Genomic DNA, 15,025 nt, shown 5'->3' with positions numbered 1-15,025 from the left:
TCTGGCCCATATGCAAGAGCTTCCAGACTTTCTCTAAAAAATTTTTTATACAGAGCTATGGTTCTTAACTTTCTGAACCCAGGTCACTTAAGCCACTATAGCCAAGCTACTCCAAGTACCCAAGTCACTTGCCAGCATGCACGCACACAAAGACTTGTATATTCAGCCTTCAGATGATTAAAAAGTGTATAATTATTAATGAAAGACTTGGACTCTTAGAATAAGCTATTTGTATTAGAAATAAGATTACAGAAAGAGACACATCATAAGCCTGATACTACAAGAGACTAAGTCAATAATCACTTTACAGGACCTTTTGGTGATACCTTTATTGCAGGATCACGCTTTTAAAAGTATTACTCTAGAGTAATGGCCTGAGAAGGTCCTCTTATAAGTTAGTAGGAAAGCTTCCAAAAGAATGTATGAGAGCACTTTCCCTCCAAAGAATATTCTATTTCCGACATAAAACTAAACTGAAAAAACCCAAACACTAACACTAAAAAATTCCACGATAAGAGTCAATAAATTACAACATTTTTGTTTGTATTACAAAAGGAAAGATAGTCTTCATGGCCATCTGTTCCAAAAGTTTCAAAGATCACTGGTCTGGAGGGCTAGTGTTCCAGTCTTTAAATCAGGTTCTAACAGAGAAAAATTTTATTGAAATCTCTATGTCAGTGTAGATAAGACAATTTGACCATCTGTTTCCTGAATGTTACATAAAACCTTCCTTACACCATATGTCAAAATAAAACATTCTACTTACTAACCTTCATGGGATTTCAATTCCACTTTTCCCAGTTGGCTGACATAAACATCTATGGCACCCTGATAAGTCAAGGCATTTAGACATCCAGAAGACGAATCTAGGAGGAAGGAAGAACCATAAGCATAATCGTCTTATTTAAGTAACTGTAATTATAAACTTGAAATAAAAGGCTCTACTTCAGCATTAGGATAAGGAGCTAAGAGTCCTGCAAGGTTTTGTATTTTCCTTATAACTATACCATCTTTTGTTTTAAAATGAAAACAGAATCAGCAATCTAGAAATACACAGCTGGATAACTAATAAGAAAATCCCTATGCTTGTAGTAATCTCCAAAACTTAACTCTAAACATGTTTACTCTAAAACCTAATGTGTAGGAAGGACAGTACACAAGCAATGACAGCCAAGACCATTAAGCACCACTGATACATTTAGTTTATTATCAACTTTCAATATTTACTAAAGAACTCTATTTCACGTACAGTCACGTATAAGTAGTAGCGAAGTTAACAAAAATCAAAACTCTTATATTTTCTCCTTTTAGCAAATTTGCTAGTACTAAAAAGTGCAGCTAATAGTGAAAGATTACTCTAGATAAGGTTTTGTTGCATTTCTCAGAGGGACAGAGATGGGGGGGGAGGGAAGGAATGACCTGAAAAGTGGGAGAAGCTTGTTAATATCTAAATATTTCAAGTTTCTGGAATTGAACAGATTATCTTTAAGTCAGGGGAAGAAAATTACAATTAAGGTGGTCCTGATTTGACACTCAAATTTCCCTATGTCAACACTGAACCCAGTTTTTAATCAGCCAACATTTCAAGTTCCAGGGAAAGCTGACAGTCAGATAAAGAAGAGAATTATGTTGAAGAGTCAGTGCTAGGTAGCTTCTCCTTTTTCCTCCTCTCCCACAGCAACAGAACTTTCAGCTCAATATTCTATCTGATTGCCCTGAAAAGAGCAAAGCATATTTTTTTAGAGAGATCTCTCAAAAAGCATATTTTATCAGGAGGTTTTATTACTTCAAAGTAGAAACCAAGTAGGGAGTATGGTGAAAATAATGCCAAAAATTACATTGTACTTTTTGCAAAATGTGAAGGAAAAAAACATTTGTATACTCACAAAGGAGCCAACATTCTTCTTTACAATAAATGTTAAATGACTCTCAACAAAGACAAAAACTTGGGAAGAAACTGCTTAAAATGTGACTTCAAGATAATTTATAATAATTTATCTCTAACCTATAATCAAAATGCCATTTATCGGATCCAGTGCATTTAATTTTTGAGTGTCAAAACCGAACACTGAAGCTGGGAAGTTAAAAGTCACTGGATATAAATGACAGAATAGCTGGAAAAGGATGAATATTTCTCTTCTCAGGCACCAAGAGAAACTCCTTTAAAAATCTCTTACTACATCCTAAATAAGTAAGTAAAAATATATTACGGTAAAAAAATGTGAACTACAAAGTGTCTATTATCCCAAATTGAACAAAGTAAAATATTTGAAACAACAGTTTAATTTCTTGCTTTCTCTAGGGGGAAAAAACCCACAAGATTTTTATATGGTTCATAAACAATACTTTTTATTTCTTTTCCTCTTCACATGGGACATAAACAACACCTAAATAATTATATCCTAAGCCACTAATTAATTACATCCTCATGTTATCGATCTTGAGCTCTAATCATGGCCCATCCACTGGAGGCTGTCAAAAAAATTAAAACTCAAGATGTGTTTTCAAAAGAGAAAGCAAAGGTGGTATTTTAAAAGCTATATAGTAAGAAAAATACTAATTTTCTTTTGTATTCTATAATACAAATGATTGGAAAGAAAAATTAATTATCAAGAGTCAAATTAAGGCTTCATTCACAGAATTTCATTTTTTGGAGACTCACAATACAGAAAAATTCTATTATAGCTCTTGGAGGAAGACTTAAGGGAAATATGCATTAGAGATTAAGAAGTAAACAGAAAATTATTAGTCCAGACAGTGACTGGAATAAACTCCCACAAAGAGTTTTCTATCACCACAATTTTGGACAAAGATTTAGTTCATCTGACAGAGACCACTGAGTTTTCCTGGACAATTACACAGACAAAAGAGAAAAACTGATGTCAACTACCAGCTAAAACAACATATAATCAAATAAACAGATATTTGTGATATGTACTCTGCTATTAAGCAAAGAATAACAGCTAAGCTCAAAAGGCTAAAATTCCAAACTTTTCTATTTTCCTTCAGATAAAGGGAGAATTCTCTTGAAATTGTTCAAGCATGTTCAGAAAATTCTTCTGAATTTTTATAATTTCACCTCAAGTGTCAACACGTAGGTAACTAAGGAACAGCAACACAAAAGATATTTCTTGATTTCTGCAACTTGATTCCTACACTTCCAAAGCTACACTAATTGCAAGAACAAGGAACGAGTTTTATATATAGGATGTAAAGGATTTGCAAAGGCAGAATTTTAAGGTCACTTCAAGGAAAGTTTTCTAAATTAATGTCCTGCCTAGGTATTCTATGTTAGGGAGATAGCATATAGGAGGCTGGGCTTATGAGAGACACACAAGGCAACCCCTACTGCTCCCCACACTCCCAAAAAAACCTATGAAGATATTCTTTTTTAAAAGATATAATTACCAGTATACGGCTTCTGGCAGTGCCTTCCAAAAGAGGCAACATAGGGCAGGGAAAGTAAAGCTGGGTGAGCAACTTCTATTCCACCATTATCTAATATCAAGCTCTGCTTTCTCCTGCTGACTTTTTTTAAATGGAAGATGACCAGGTATTCCAGAAGAAAGATATTATTTTTAAAAATATGAGACTAGGGAAAAATCAGGGTTTTGATATACATAATCAAATTTTTTATAGCACTTCAGCTTCTAAGAGACTACTATATGTATTACGGAAATTAGGAAGAACAGGGTTTGGGGATGTAGGTTAGAATATATTTACAAAATCCAAGTGACTGATGAGATTACCTAAGAAGCTAATCAATTATATTATCTAAACTAGAATTAAAGGACCATAATTACACATATTCTTCTTAAAGGAATCATGGAGATGACACAATCTATTTTCCTGAAATCAGATAGTATAATACCTAAATCACCTCTAGTCTCATAATATCCCAATTTGATACTATTAAATGGCCTTTTCCTTATATCCATTCCAATATTTTGAAGCCTCTGCTAATCTAACAAATTTCCCTCTCAGGTACCTAAGTCACTTTGTGTTTCTTTGTAATTGTTTTGCTTCTACTGATCTCAATTTCTCAAAATCCAAGTTACTCAATTGACTTTAATTAGGGTGTCATGATTTGCAGTTGCCTTCAACTTTCTCCAGCAGATCTTTTACTCTAAGGAAAACGCAAACCAATCAATCAAGAAATTTCAAATAAACATTACCCACTTGTCATCTTTGGGATTAAGGCATCAAACCCCAAATTTCTCCAGAATCATAACAATAGTGGTTTTTAGACTCTACAGCAGGGTCGCCAAATTAGAGCCCCCCTCTTGTTTTTCTTAATAAAGTATTATTGTAACACAGACACAACTATTTGTTCGTATATTGTCAATGGCTGCTTTCATGTTAAAGTGAGAGAAGTGCATAGTACAGATAGACCGTGTTGCTTACAAAGTTTAAAAATTTTACTATCTGGCCTTTTATAGATAAAATCTGCTGTTCCTAGAGCAAAACATTTTGTTTTGAGCTTTTTTCCCCCAAAAAAAACAAAATGTAAAATTTGATTCTATTTAAGACAAAGAGATTTATGAATGAAACCAGCCCTTTTTTCTAAGGCTTCAGTAATGTACACAGATAGGTATACAATTCTTGCTTATAGAAATGAAAAAAGTTGTTGTCTTAAGGTATTTCAAGCTTTTCATTGACCCTGACTGCTTACTATTTTCTAGGGGTAATAGAGTTGCTTCCATCCAATTTACTAAAGTGAGAAATAGCACATCACCAAGTAGATAACTAGGACTTTGCTGACTTGCTTAAAGATTATGTCAACTTTCTGTTTATTTGTTTAACCTCTTAAGCAGTATGCTATTATTAAACAAAAAATTTAGCAATGTTTTTTGACTTATGAAAGAGCTTGAGTGGGTTCTTGAAAAATTGTATGGCATCTCCTGATCCAGTTGTCAGTAGAAATGGGATGTATTCCCCCAAATCAGTGACTTAGGTCCAGATATATTCAAAGGAAGAAACCTATCACAGGATCTAAACAGCTTTGATTTCTATATAAATTTTGGATGATTTCTGCTGTGCTCCTCTCTCACTTCCTCTCCCATTCTCTTTCCCTCCCTTCTTTTTCTGAATTAATGTTCAACATAAAAATATACATAATACTTTGAAATGATAGTACAATGTTTTACTCTTTTTTATTCATTTAATAAAATGTCAGGCATATCTTTCTATATTGTATACTGTATACTATAGAGCTAGGTTATTGTATTGTTAAAGGCTGAGTAATATTCACTTTATGAATGTACCATACTATAATTATTCTCTTACTGGGAACAACTTAAAATGTACACTCTCTTTTGCTATCATAAACAAAGAGATAAATGCCCTCATGCATATATCTTTATATCCTTACCAGATTTTTCCTTGAGATAAAGTTCTAAAAGGGGAAGTGCTAGAGCAAAGCAAATGTAGATACTTCCAATTCTGATATACGCTTCCAAACTGACCTACAAAATGGTTGATCAATTCATACTTGAACTAACAACTGATAGGAATCTCTGTTTCACCATAACTTTCTCAACAATGGATATTATCAATGTTTTAAATCATGACTGTTTATATTTAGATGTTTTGGATTAGCAGTAAGGTGGAACAACATTGTACATGTATATGGACTATTTCTCCTGTGAACTGCTTGTTCATGTTTATCCATGCTCCCATCCCACTGATTGTTCCTTTTCTTCTCATTTGTTGTACGTACATATGGATGGAGATTTTATATATATGTATCAGATATCTTTCTAGTTTGTTACCTGTCTTTTATTCTGGTTTATATTTTATTCATACAGAAAAGAAAATCAATCAACTCAGAATTATACACCTAATGATAATATCCTTCCAAAAAGAAGGCAAAATGAAGACATTTTTGATCAGAGAAAACTAAGAGAATTTATTGCCAGCAGACTTGGACTGACTATAAGAAATGGTAAGGAAATGATACCACTTGTAAAATCATATTTTCAGGAAGAAATAAAGAGCACTGGAAATGGTAAATATCTAGATAAATATAAAATATTACTTTCCTCTCTTTTAAGTTCTTTAAAATACATATAACAATATAAAGCAAAAGTCATATCAATGAATCAATATTAAGGGATCTATAATATATGTAGATATGATAGCCTATACTATAAAGAACAAGAACAGGTAAATGGATCTATCTGGTTGCAAGTCTTATGCATTTTATAGGAAGTGGCATAATATTAATTCTAAATAGACTGAGAAAAGTTAAATTTCTATATTGAAATCACTGGAAACTCCAATAAAAAATGCAAAAAGGTATAGCTAAAAAGTCAAAAGGAAAATTAAAATGGAATTCTGAAAAATATCCATTTAATGCAAAAGAAGTCAAAAAAAGGGAGGAAGAAAGAAACAAAAATAGAAGGGACAAAATAAATAACAAAATGGTAGACCAATACCCAACCATATACCAATACCTAACCATAACAATAATCATATTAAATGCTAATGGACTACACACTCCAATTAAAAGACAGAGAATTCTAGGGACTTCCCTGGTGGCACAGTGGTTAAGAATTCACCTGCCAATGCAGGGGACATGACTTCGATCCCTGGTCTGGGAAGATCCCACATGCTGCGGAGCAACTAAGCCTGTGCACTGCAACTACTGAGCCTGCGCTCTAGAGCCCATGAGCCACAACTACTGAGCCCGTGAACCACAACTACTGAAGCCCGCGTGCCTAGAGCCCGTGCTCCGCAACAAGAGAAGCCACCACAATGAGAAGACTTTACACCGCATCAAAGAGTAGCCCCGGCTCACCACAACTGGAGAAAGCCCGCATACAGCAATGAAGACCCAACGCAGCCAAAAATAAATTAATTAAAAAAAATTTTTTTAAGACAGAATTCTAAAAATGAGTTTAAAAAAAGCAAGTTCCAACCATATGCTATGTATAAAAGATGCTTTTTAAGCATAAAGACCAATTGAGAGTTAATGGACAGAAAATGATACACCACGCTAACATTCAGCATAAGATGACAAGAGTGCCTTTATTATTATTAACATTAAGCATAAGAAGGAAAGAGTGCCTTTATTATGATTAGACAAAGTAGATTCAAGACAACAAATATTACCTAAGATAAAGAAAGACATTTTATAATGACAAAAGGTTTAATTCATCAGGAAGACATAACAATCATGAATACATATGTACCTAAATAACAGAGATTCAAAAGCCAAACGTAAAGCTGACAGAATTAGTTGAAAACTTAAACCCCTTCTCTCAGCAACTGATACAACAACTAGAACAACAACAAAAAAATAATTGCCTTACACATCATTTTAAGGGCATGTAGCACTAGGCTAGAACCACAGGCCGGATGATAAAATAAATCATAATAAATGTAAGACAACTGAAATCACACAGAGTATGTTCTCTAAGCAGAATGAAATTTAATTAGAAATCAATAAAAATAAGAGATCTAGAAAAATCTTAAATATATGAAAATTAAACAAGAGACTTGTACAGACCAAAGATGAAATCACAAGCAAAATTTAAAATCTTTTAAAATGAATAATAATGAAAAATGCAACATTTCAAAATTTGGGGGATGCACTGCTTAAAAGAACTTATCATTTAAAAACTAATATTAACAAAGTCTAAAATCAATGACCTAACATTTTACCTGAAGAAGCTAGAGAAGAGCAAAGGAAATTCAAGGTAAATAAAAGGAAGAACAAAATAAAGAGCAAAAATCAATAAATTAGAAAACAAACAACAGAGAAATTAACAAAGTAAAAAGTTGGTTCTTTGAAAAGATCAACAAAATTGATAAAGTCTAGCCTCATTAATCAGGAAAAAGAGAATATAAATATCAATATCAGGAATGAAACAGGGGGTATCAGTATAGATCCTATAAGCATAAAAATGAGTATAAGGGAATACTATGAACATTATGTGAACAAATTTGACAATTTAATGAAACAGACAAACCCCTTCAAAATACCACTTACCAAAATGTAATACCAGATAAAACAGAAATAGAATAACAGAATATCTATTAACAAAATTTAATTCATTATCAACAACATTCCTACTTGCAAGGAAGCTTTCACTGGTGAATTCTATCTAACATTTAAGGAAGAAATTATACCAATCTTACATAAATTTAGAAAAGAGAAAGGAGGGAATCTATTCAACTTCATTTTAAAAGAACAGCATACGCCTAATAGCAAAACCTACAGAGATTTTACAAAATAAAAAATTACAGATCAACATTCATCATAAACATGAATGCAAAAATCCTTGACAAAATATTAGCAACCCAAACCCAACAATGTATAAAAAGGATAATAAATCATGATTAGGTACAGTTTATCCCAGGAACACAAGGTTGGTTAACATGCAAAAATCTATGTAGTTGATCATATTAATAGCGTAAAAAAAGAATAAAACATGCAATAATTTCAAGAAATACAGAAAATGCATTTGACAAAATTCAACAACCATTCATGATCAAAGAAAAGAAAAAAACTTTCAGAAAACTAATAATAAAAAAGAATTTCCTCAGTCCGGTAAAGAACATCTAGAAAAAGCCTGTATAGCTAACATCATACCTAAAAGGTAAAACAATGAATGCATTCCCTCTAATATTGTATACTAGGATTGGGAACAAGAGTAAGGAATCTTACTTTCACCACTACTATTCAATATCGTACTGAAGAACCTAGCTAGTCTAATAAGGCAAAAGAAAAAAAAAAGAAATACAGATTGGAAAGAAAGAGGTAAAACTGTATTAATTTGCAAACAGAGTGACTGCTTACATAGAAAAGAATTCTGGATTCTAAAAAGTACACTATTAGAACAAATAAATAAATTTAGCAAGGTCACAAGATATATGGTACATGTATAAAAATCAGTTGTATTTTTTATATACCAGCAGCAGACCATTAGAAAATGAAATTTTCTAAAATTCCATTTATAATAGGATCAAAAACACAAATAAATTTAACAAAAGATGTGTCAGACCTCTACACTGGAAACTACAAAACAAGATGACAGAAATTAAACATATATATAAATGAAGAATTACACTATGCTCATGAATTGAAAGACTCAATTTTTGTGAGTGTCTCCTCTCTTCAAACTGATTCAGTACAATTCCAAATATAATTGCAACTGGATTTTTGGCAAAAAATTGACTAGCTAATTTTAAATTTTATATAGAAAATCAAATTCAAAACACTTTTAAAGAAGAACAGGGACTTCCCTGGTGACACAGTGGTTAAGAATCTATCTGCCAATGCAGGGCACATGGGTTCGATCCCTGGTCCGGGAAGATCCCACATGCCATGGAGCAACTAAGCCCATGCACCACAACTAATGAGCCAGTGCTCTAGAGCCCACGAGCCACAACTACTGAAGCCCGCGCACCTAGAGCCTGTGCTCCACAGCAAGAGAAGCCACGGCAATAAGAAGCCCACGCGCCACAAGGAAGAGTAGCCCCCGCTCGTCGCAACTAGAGAAAGCCTGTACGCAGCAACAAAGACCCAACGCAGCCAAAAGTAAATAAATAAAATAAATAAATTTAAAAAAAGAAGAACAAATTTGTAAAACTACCTATTTTAGAGACTATTTTTTTAAATTTTATTGAAGTATAGTTGATTTACAATGTTGTGTTAATTTCTGCTGTAAAGTGACTCAGTTTTATATATATATATATATATATTCTTTTCCATTATGGCTTATCACAGGTTATTGAATATAGTTCTCTGTACTATACAGTAGGACCTTGTTGTTTATCCATCCTATATATACTAGTTTACATCTGCTAATCCCAAAGAGACTTACTGTTATAAAGCTACAATAATCAAGACAGTGTGGTACTAGCCTAAGAACTGACAAATAGATCAATGAAACAGGAGAGACAGTACAGAAATAGATCCATACTTATACAGTCATTTGATTTCAGACAAAGATGTGGAAGTAATCCATTGGAGAAAGGAAGTTTTTTCAACAAATGGTGATGTAAAACTAGGCATCTATATGGGAAAAAATGAATCTTGATTCCTAACTCACAACAAATACGAAAATTAGAGATGGATCAAAGGTAAAAGCAACAATTTTAAAGCTGTTAAAAGAAACAAAGGATAACAGTTCCATGATTGAAGGCAGACAAAGATTTCTAAGGACACAAAAAGCAATAACCATAAAAATAACTGGTAAATTAGACTTCATCAAAATGGAAATCATCTTCTCATCAAAATACACTGTTAAGAAAATAATCAGGCAAGCCACAGACTGAGAGAAAACACAGAAAAACAATATCTGGCAACGGACTTGTTCCTAGGATATATAAAGAACTCCTACAACTCAATAATAAAAAGAAATAACCCAATGGAAAAATGGGCAAAAGATCTGAACAAAACTTCACAAAAGGTACACTAATGACCAATATGCATGTGAGAAAGTGCTGAAGGATGGACCTAGAGATTATCATACTAAGTGAAGTAAGTCAGTGTTGGGAAAACTAGTAAAATGGTCTCCTTCAGGCGTCAGAGGCAGAAGCAGGCCTCTGATGGACCTGTGACCCTGCCTGGACTGCATGCCAGCTTGCACACCTAACAACCGCTGCTGGCAAGCCAAGCAGCACTTACGGTAAGAAAGGGAATGGGTCTTGGAATTTCTTGAGCCCTGGGGACCTGGCCAGTCCCCTGGGGTCTGGAAAATCTTGTGACTTACATGATGAAATTAACAGCATTGTTACAACTGAACCAGAGCTGAATTTCTGAGCAAAAACTGATAATGGTTTGCTGCCTCTAATTATAAACAGAAGCCCCCAGAACTCCAGTCTGAAGTCTCACCTGTGTGGTGGACGTACCACCCAGGACCCTTCCCAATTGGGGCTCCATATTGCTGTTACTTGGGACTTCCCAGCTGCTGTTTGGATCTGGAAGTAGGTGTTGGCCCAATTCGGTGATGTAAATACCCTGTAATGTTTTTCTAATATTCTTATTCTTCTCCTTCTAATGATTTTACATTAAAATTAAGTTAAATCACCTCTCATTAAAGAATTGATTAAAACTTTATTTGTGTGAGACAAGTGGTGATTTTGGCAGCGAATCCAATGAACCTTAAAACCGAAAACAGGCTTTCGGCAAAACAGTCAGAGAAAGACAAATAACATATGATATCACTTTATGTAGAAACTAAAATATGATACAAATGAACTTATTTACAAAGCAGACTCACAGACTTAAGATTACCAAGGGGGAAATGGGGGGAGGGATAAATTAGGAGTCTGGAATGAGCAGATACAAACTACTATACATAAAATAGATAAACTGTATAGCACAGGGAACTATATTCACTATCTTGTAATAACCTCTAATGAAAAAAGAATATGAAAAAATATATATGTATAATTGAATCACTTTGCTGTACATCAGAAACACAACACTGTAAATCAACTATACTTCAAAAAAAAAAAAAGTGCTGAACACCATTAGCCATTAGGGAAATGTAAATTAATACCAGAGATATACTACTATCCACATGCCAGAATGGGTAAAAACAAAAAGACTGACAATAATATATGTTGGTAAGGATACAGAGCAACTAGAATTCTCATACACTGTAGAAGAAAATGTAAAATGGAACTTTGGGAAAAGTCTGGTAGTTCACCATAAAACTAAACATAAACATACCTACTCAAACCAGCAATTCTCTTTTTTAAAAATTATTTTACTTGGTATTTTAGAATTTAATCCATATTTTATTGTCACCCCCTCACCTGCCCTCTTCATTTATTTATTTGGCCACGCCGTGTGGCTTGCAGGACCTTAGTTCCCTGACCAGGGATTGAACCCAGGCCCTCAACAGTGAAAGCGTGGAGTCCTAACCACTGGACCACCAGGGAATTCCCTCAAACCAGCAATTCTATTCCTAGGTATTAAGAAGGAAAAAAAAATACATATACATATATGTGTGTATGTGTGATATATACACACATATATATTATATATACACATATAAATAAAATAAATGTATATACATACATATACGTACATATATATAATACATATGTACATACATATAAAATAAATACATACACACAACACGGGATTGAACTGCGCAGGTCCACTTATACATGATTTCTTTCACTAAATACATACTGCAGTACTAGACAATCTAAAGTGGGCTGACTCTGTAGATGGAGAATCACAGATGCGGAGGGCCAACTGCAAAGTTATATGTGGATTTCTGACTGCAGGGAGGGTTGAAACAACTCCTGCACTGTTCAAGGGTCAATTTTATATATAAAATCTCCATATCCATAAAATAACTTGTCTAAGAATGTTCATAGCGGCTTTATTTACAATTGCCAAAAACTAGAAACAGCTCAGGTAGCCATCAACAGGAGAATGGATAAACAAACTAAGCTTTCTAGTCACCTGCTTCCACGTTGGCACCCCTCTGATACAACAACGAGGTGGTTCTCTTTAAATACAAATTGTATATCTCCCCTGCTACACCCTGTTGTAGTTGGAATAAAGTCCCAACTCTTACCACATCTATAAGGCCCTGTGATCTAGCTCTCACTTACCTCACCTCACACCACTTTCTCCACAAGTCTCCCTTCTATATCTCAAAAATTATAAACTCATTCCATTTTAAGGGCTTGCACTGGCTGTCCTCTATCTGGGCAGCTGTGCATCCAGAATTTTACAGGCCTCTTTTCCATTACTCTGGGCTTAATTCAAATATCTCTTCTCCAGACCCTCCCCGATTGCTAAACGAAGTAGCTTTCTTTTCCCCTCTCTCTATCTCATTACCCTCTCTTATTTATTCATTGTACTATGTGAAATTATCTTTTGTTATTTACATACCTACCGTTTTTTTTCTCAGCCCGAAGGTGAGCATAAAGACATCTTGTTGACCAACATATTCCTCAGTACCTAAACGATTTCCTATTATAAAGCAGGCACTCGGTAAATATACGTAGACTAGTTATTGCCATATGGTTGTCTTCAAATGCTAACACAATCTTAAGATCAATATAAACAGTGACATAGTTTATACTTTCTTCCAAAGTCTTAATAGAGATATTCAAAGAATTAAAGGAATTTAAGAAATGAACACTTCCCTTATTATTAAGGTTAAACACTGAATGACTACCACGCATTGGGCTGTGCTTTACATTATTTAATTTCTCAAAAACCTTGGGCTATATGGGTGGTAACCATGTATAAAAATGCAAATTCAGAGAGATTTAGTAATTTTTTCAAAGCCACACAGCTAACATGTGGTAGGACCAAAATTCACAGTCTTCTGAAGTCCATGCTTTTCTACACTATCACAGATCATAACTTAATAAATGCATACTTTTTCTCTTATTTTGAAAGACTCTTCCAAAATAGGACTCAAAATTTATCAATGATGTTTACAAAATTAGAAATTCAACCTTTATTTACCTTCACTTATTTGGAATTTTTAAGAACAACCTAAAGCCACAGATGCCATTTATGTTTCACTGAAGAAAATTATAAAGGCTCGTTAAATACTTCTATAATTGTGGTCAGTTATATTTCTTAACACTGAGCTCAGGTAATTTTCTCTGAATGAACAGAGATTTATTTAAGAAAAATAAAACACTTTGCCTTAAAATCTCTCGAATACTTAATACTGGGAAAAGGGGAAAGTTAATAGGGGAAATTAACAAGAATTCATAATGCTAATCAATTATACAGAGTGTGAAAGCATCTTCAAAGATGTAAATTACTGATCATTTCATCCTTGTTATTACTATTCTTTTTCAGTATGGATAAATAACACATTTATTTCCAGTTTTAGAGAGAATGGTTTTCCCTTTATGTTCCCACACTTCCATCCAACAATAATCCTAGCATTATCGATTATATTAGATTATAAGTATTCCTCATATTCACATCTGCCTAAAGGGCCTGCTAGTGGGTAATGAAACTTCTCATGCCTCCCAATGTGGAATATTCCCCTTCTTTTTCCTCCTTCCCTACTGCTACAAACTCCACCCATGTCTAGGACTTTCTCTCCTCAGCTAGCTCAGCTTCTCACTAGTGTACCTTTTTTTTCACCCTAGAAACTTCCCTTACTATCCCCAGATGTACCCTCTGATGAAATGGCCTGAAGAGTCAGCAGTGAACTTTGCTTTCTCACTGGAAAACAGGTAAATCCTGTCATGTTTTAGTTAAAATGATTTATAATCATCACTTAGGAAGCCTTTATCTTCTATTTATCCCTCACTGAACATAAAAGTTATAATGTCTAGAAAACTTAAAAAAGGATGTGCACTCTAAGCCAGAGAATCCAGAAGGAATGACAGTGAAAAGGATTGTTGGGTATATTCACTATTTCAGTCAGCACAAAGAAAAAGAAAATGTCAAATGTCAAAAAGGACAAAACCAGGAGGCCTGGGCATTCACACTGGCAATAAGCCACAGCTGCTCAATAAAGAGGGAGTTTCCCATCCCCAAATCCCCACCCTCTAAGGCCTAAAAAACAACCACCATTCTTAGAGCTCACAGTGTTCCTTCACCCAACAGGCAAGCAGGTGCTATTTGGGTTAGAGAAAAGCTCTGTCTAAACCATCTGGAAGAGACTTCCGTGGTGGCACAGTGGTTAACAATCCGCCTGCCAGTGTGGGGGACACGGGTTCGATCCCTGGCCTGGGAAGATCCCACATGCCGCGGAGCAACTAAGCCCATGCACCACAACTACTGAGCCTGCGCTCTAGAGCCCGTGAACCACAACTACTGAAGCCCGCGTGCCTAGAGCCTGTGCTCTGCAACAAAAGAAGCCACCGCAATGAGAAGCCCGCGCACCGCAACAAAGAGTAGCCCCCGCTCACTGCAGCTAGAGAAAGCCCACGCGCAGCAACGAAGAACCAACGCAGCCAAAAACAAACAAACAAACAATCTGGAAATCTTAACTTTTGCTCCCACAGGCACAGCATCACGTGTGGTGATTAGGTCTAAAGTACCATTAGCCGCTATTAGTTCTGGCCTAGG

General features: G+C 34.6%; 1 protein-coding gene across 4 annotated transcripts in view; it reads right to left on the bottom strand.

Annotated features, from left to right (window-relative positions):
- FAM185A (family with sequence similarity 185 member A) overlaps positions 1 to 15,025 on the bottom strand; it is a 68,385-nt gene that overhangs the window by 25,665 nt on the left and 27,695 nt on the right. For 3 of the 4 annotated variants that reach the window (XM_082632414.1, XM_082632416.1, XM_082632415.1), the window contains exon 6: positions 771 to 866. The exons of the other annotated variant lie outside the window; for it this stretch is intronic. In XM_082632414.1, the coding sequence (XP_082488540.1) occupies positions 771 to 866 (96 nt within the window). The remainder of the gene's footprint in view (positions 1 to 770; positions 867 to 15,025) is intronic. 4 annotated transcript variants of the gene reach the window in all.

This window comes from Mesoplodon mirus (genome assembly GCF_964341445.2).
Source record: "Mesoplodon mirus genome assembly, chromosome: 9".
Classification (NCBI taxonomy): domain Eukaryota; kingdom Metazoa; phylum Chordata; class Mammalia; order Artiodactyla; family Ziphiidae; genus Mesoplodon; species Mesoplodon mirus.
This window is presented reverse-complemented; position numbering and strand designations above follow the sequence as displayed.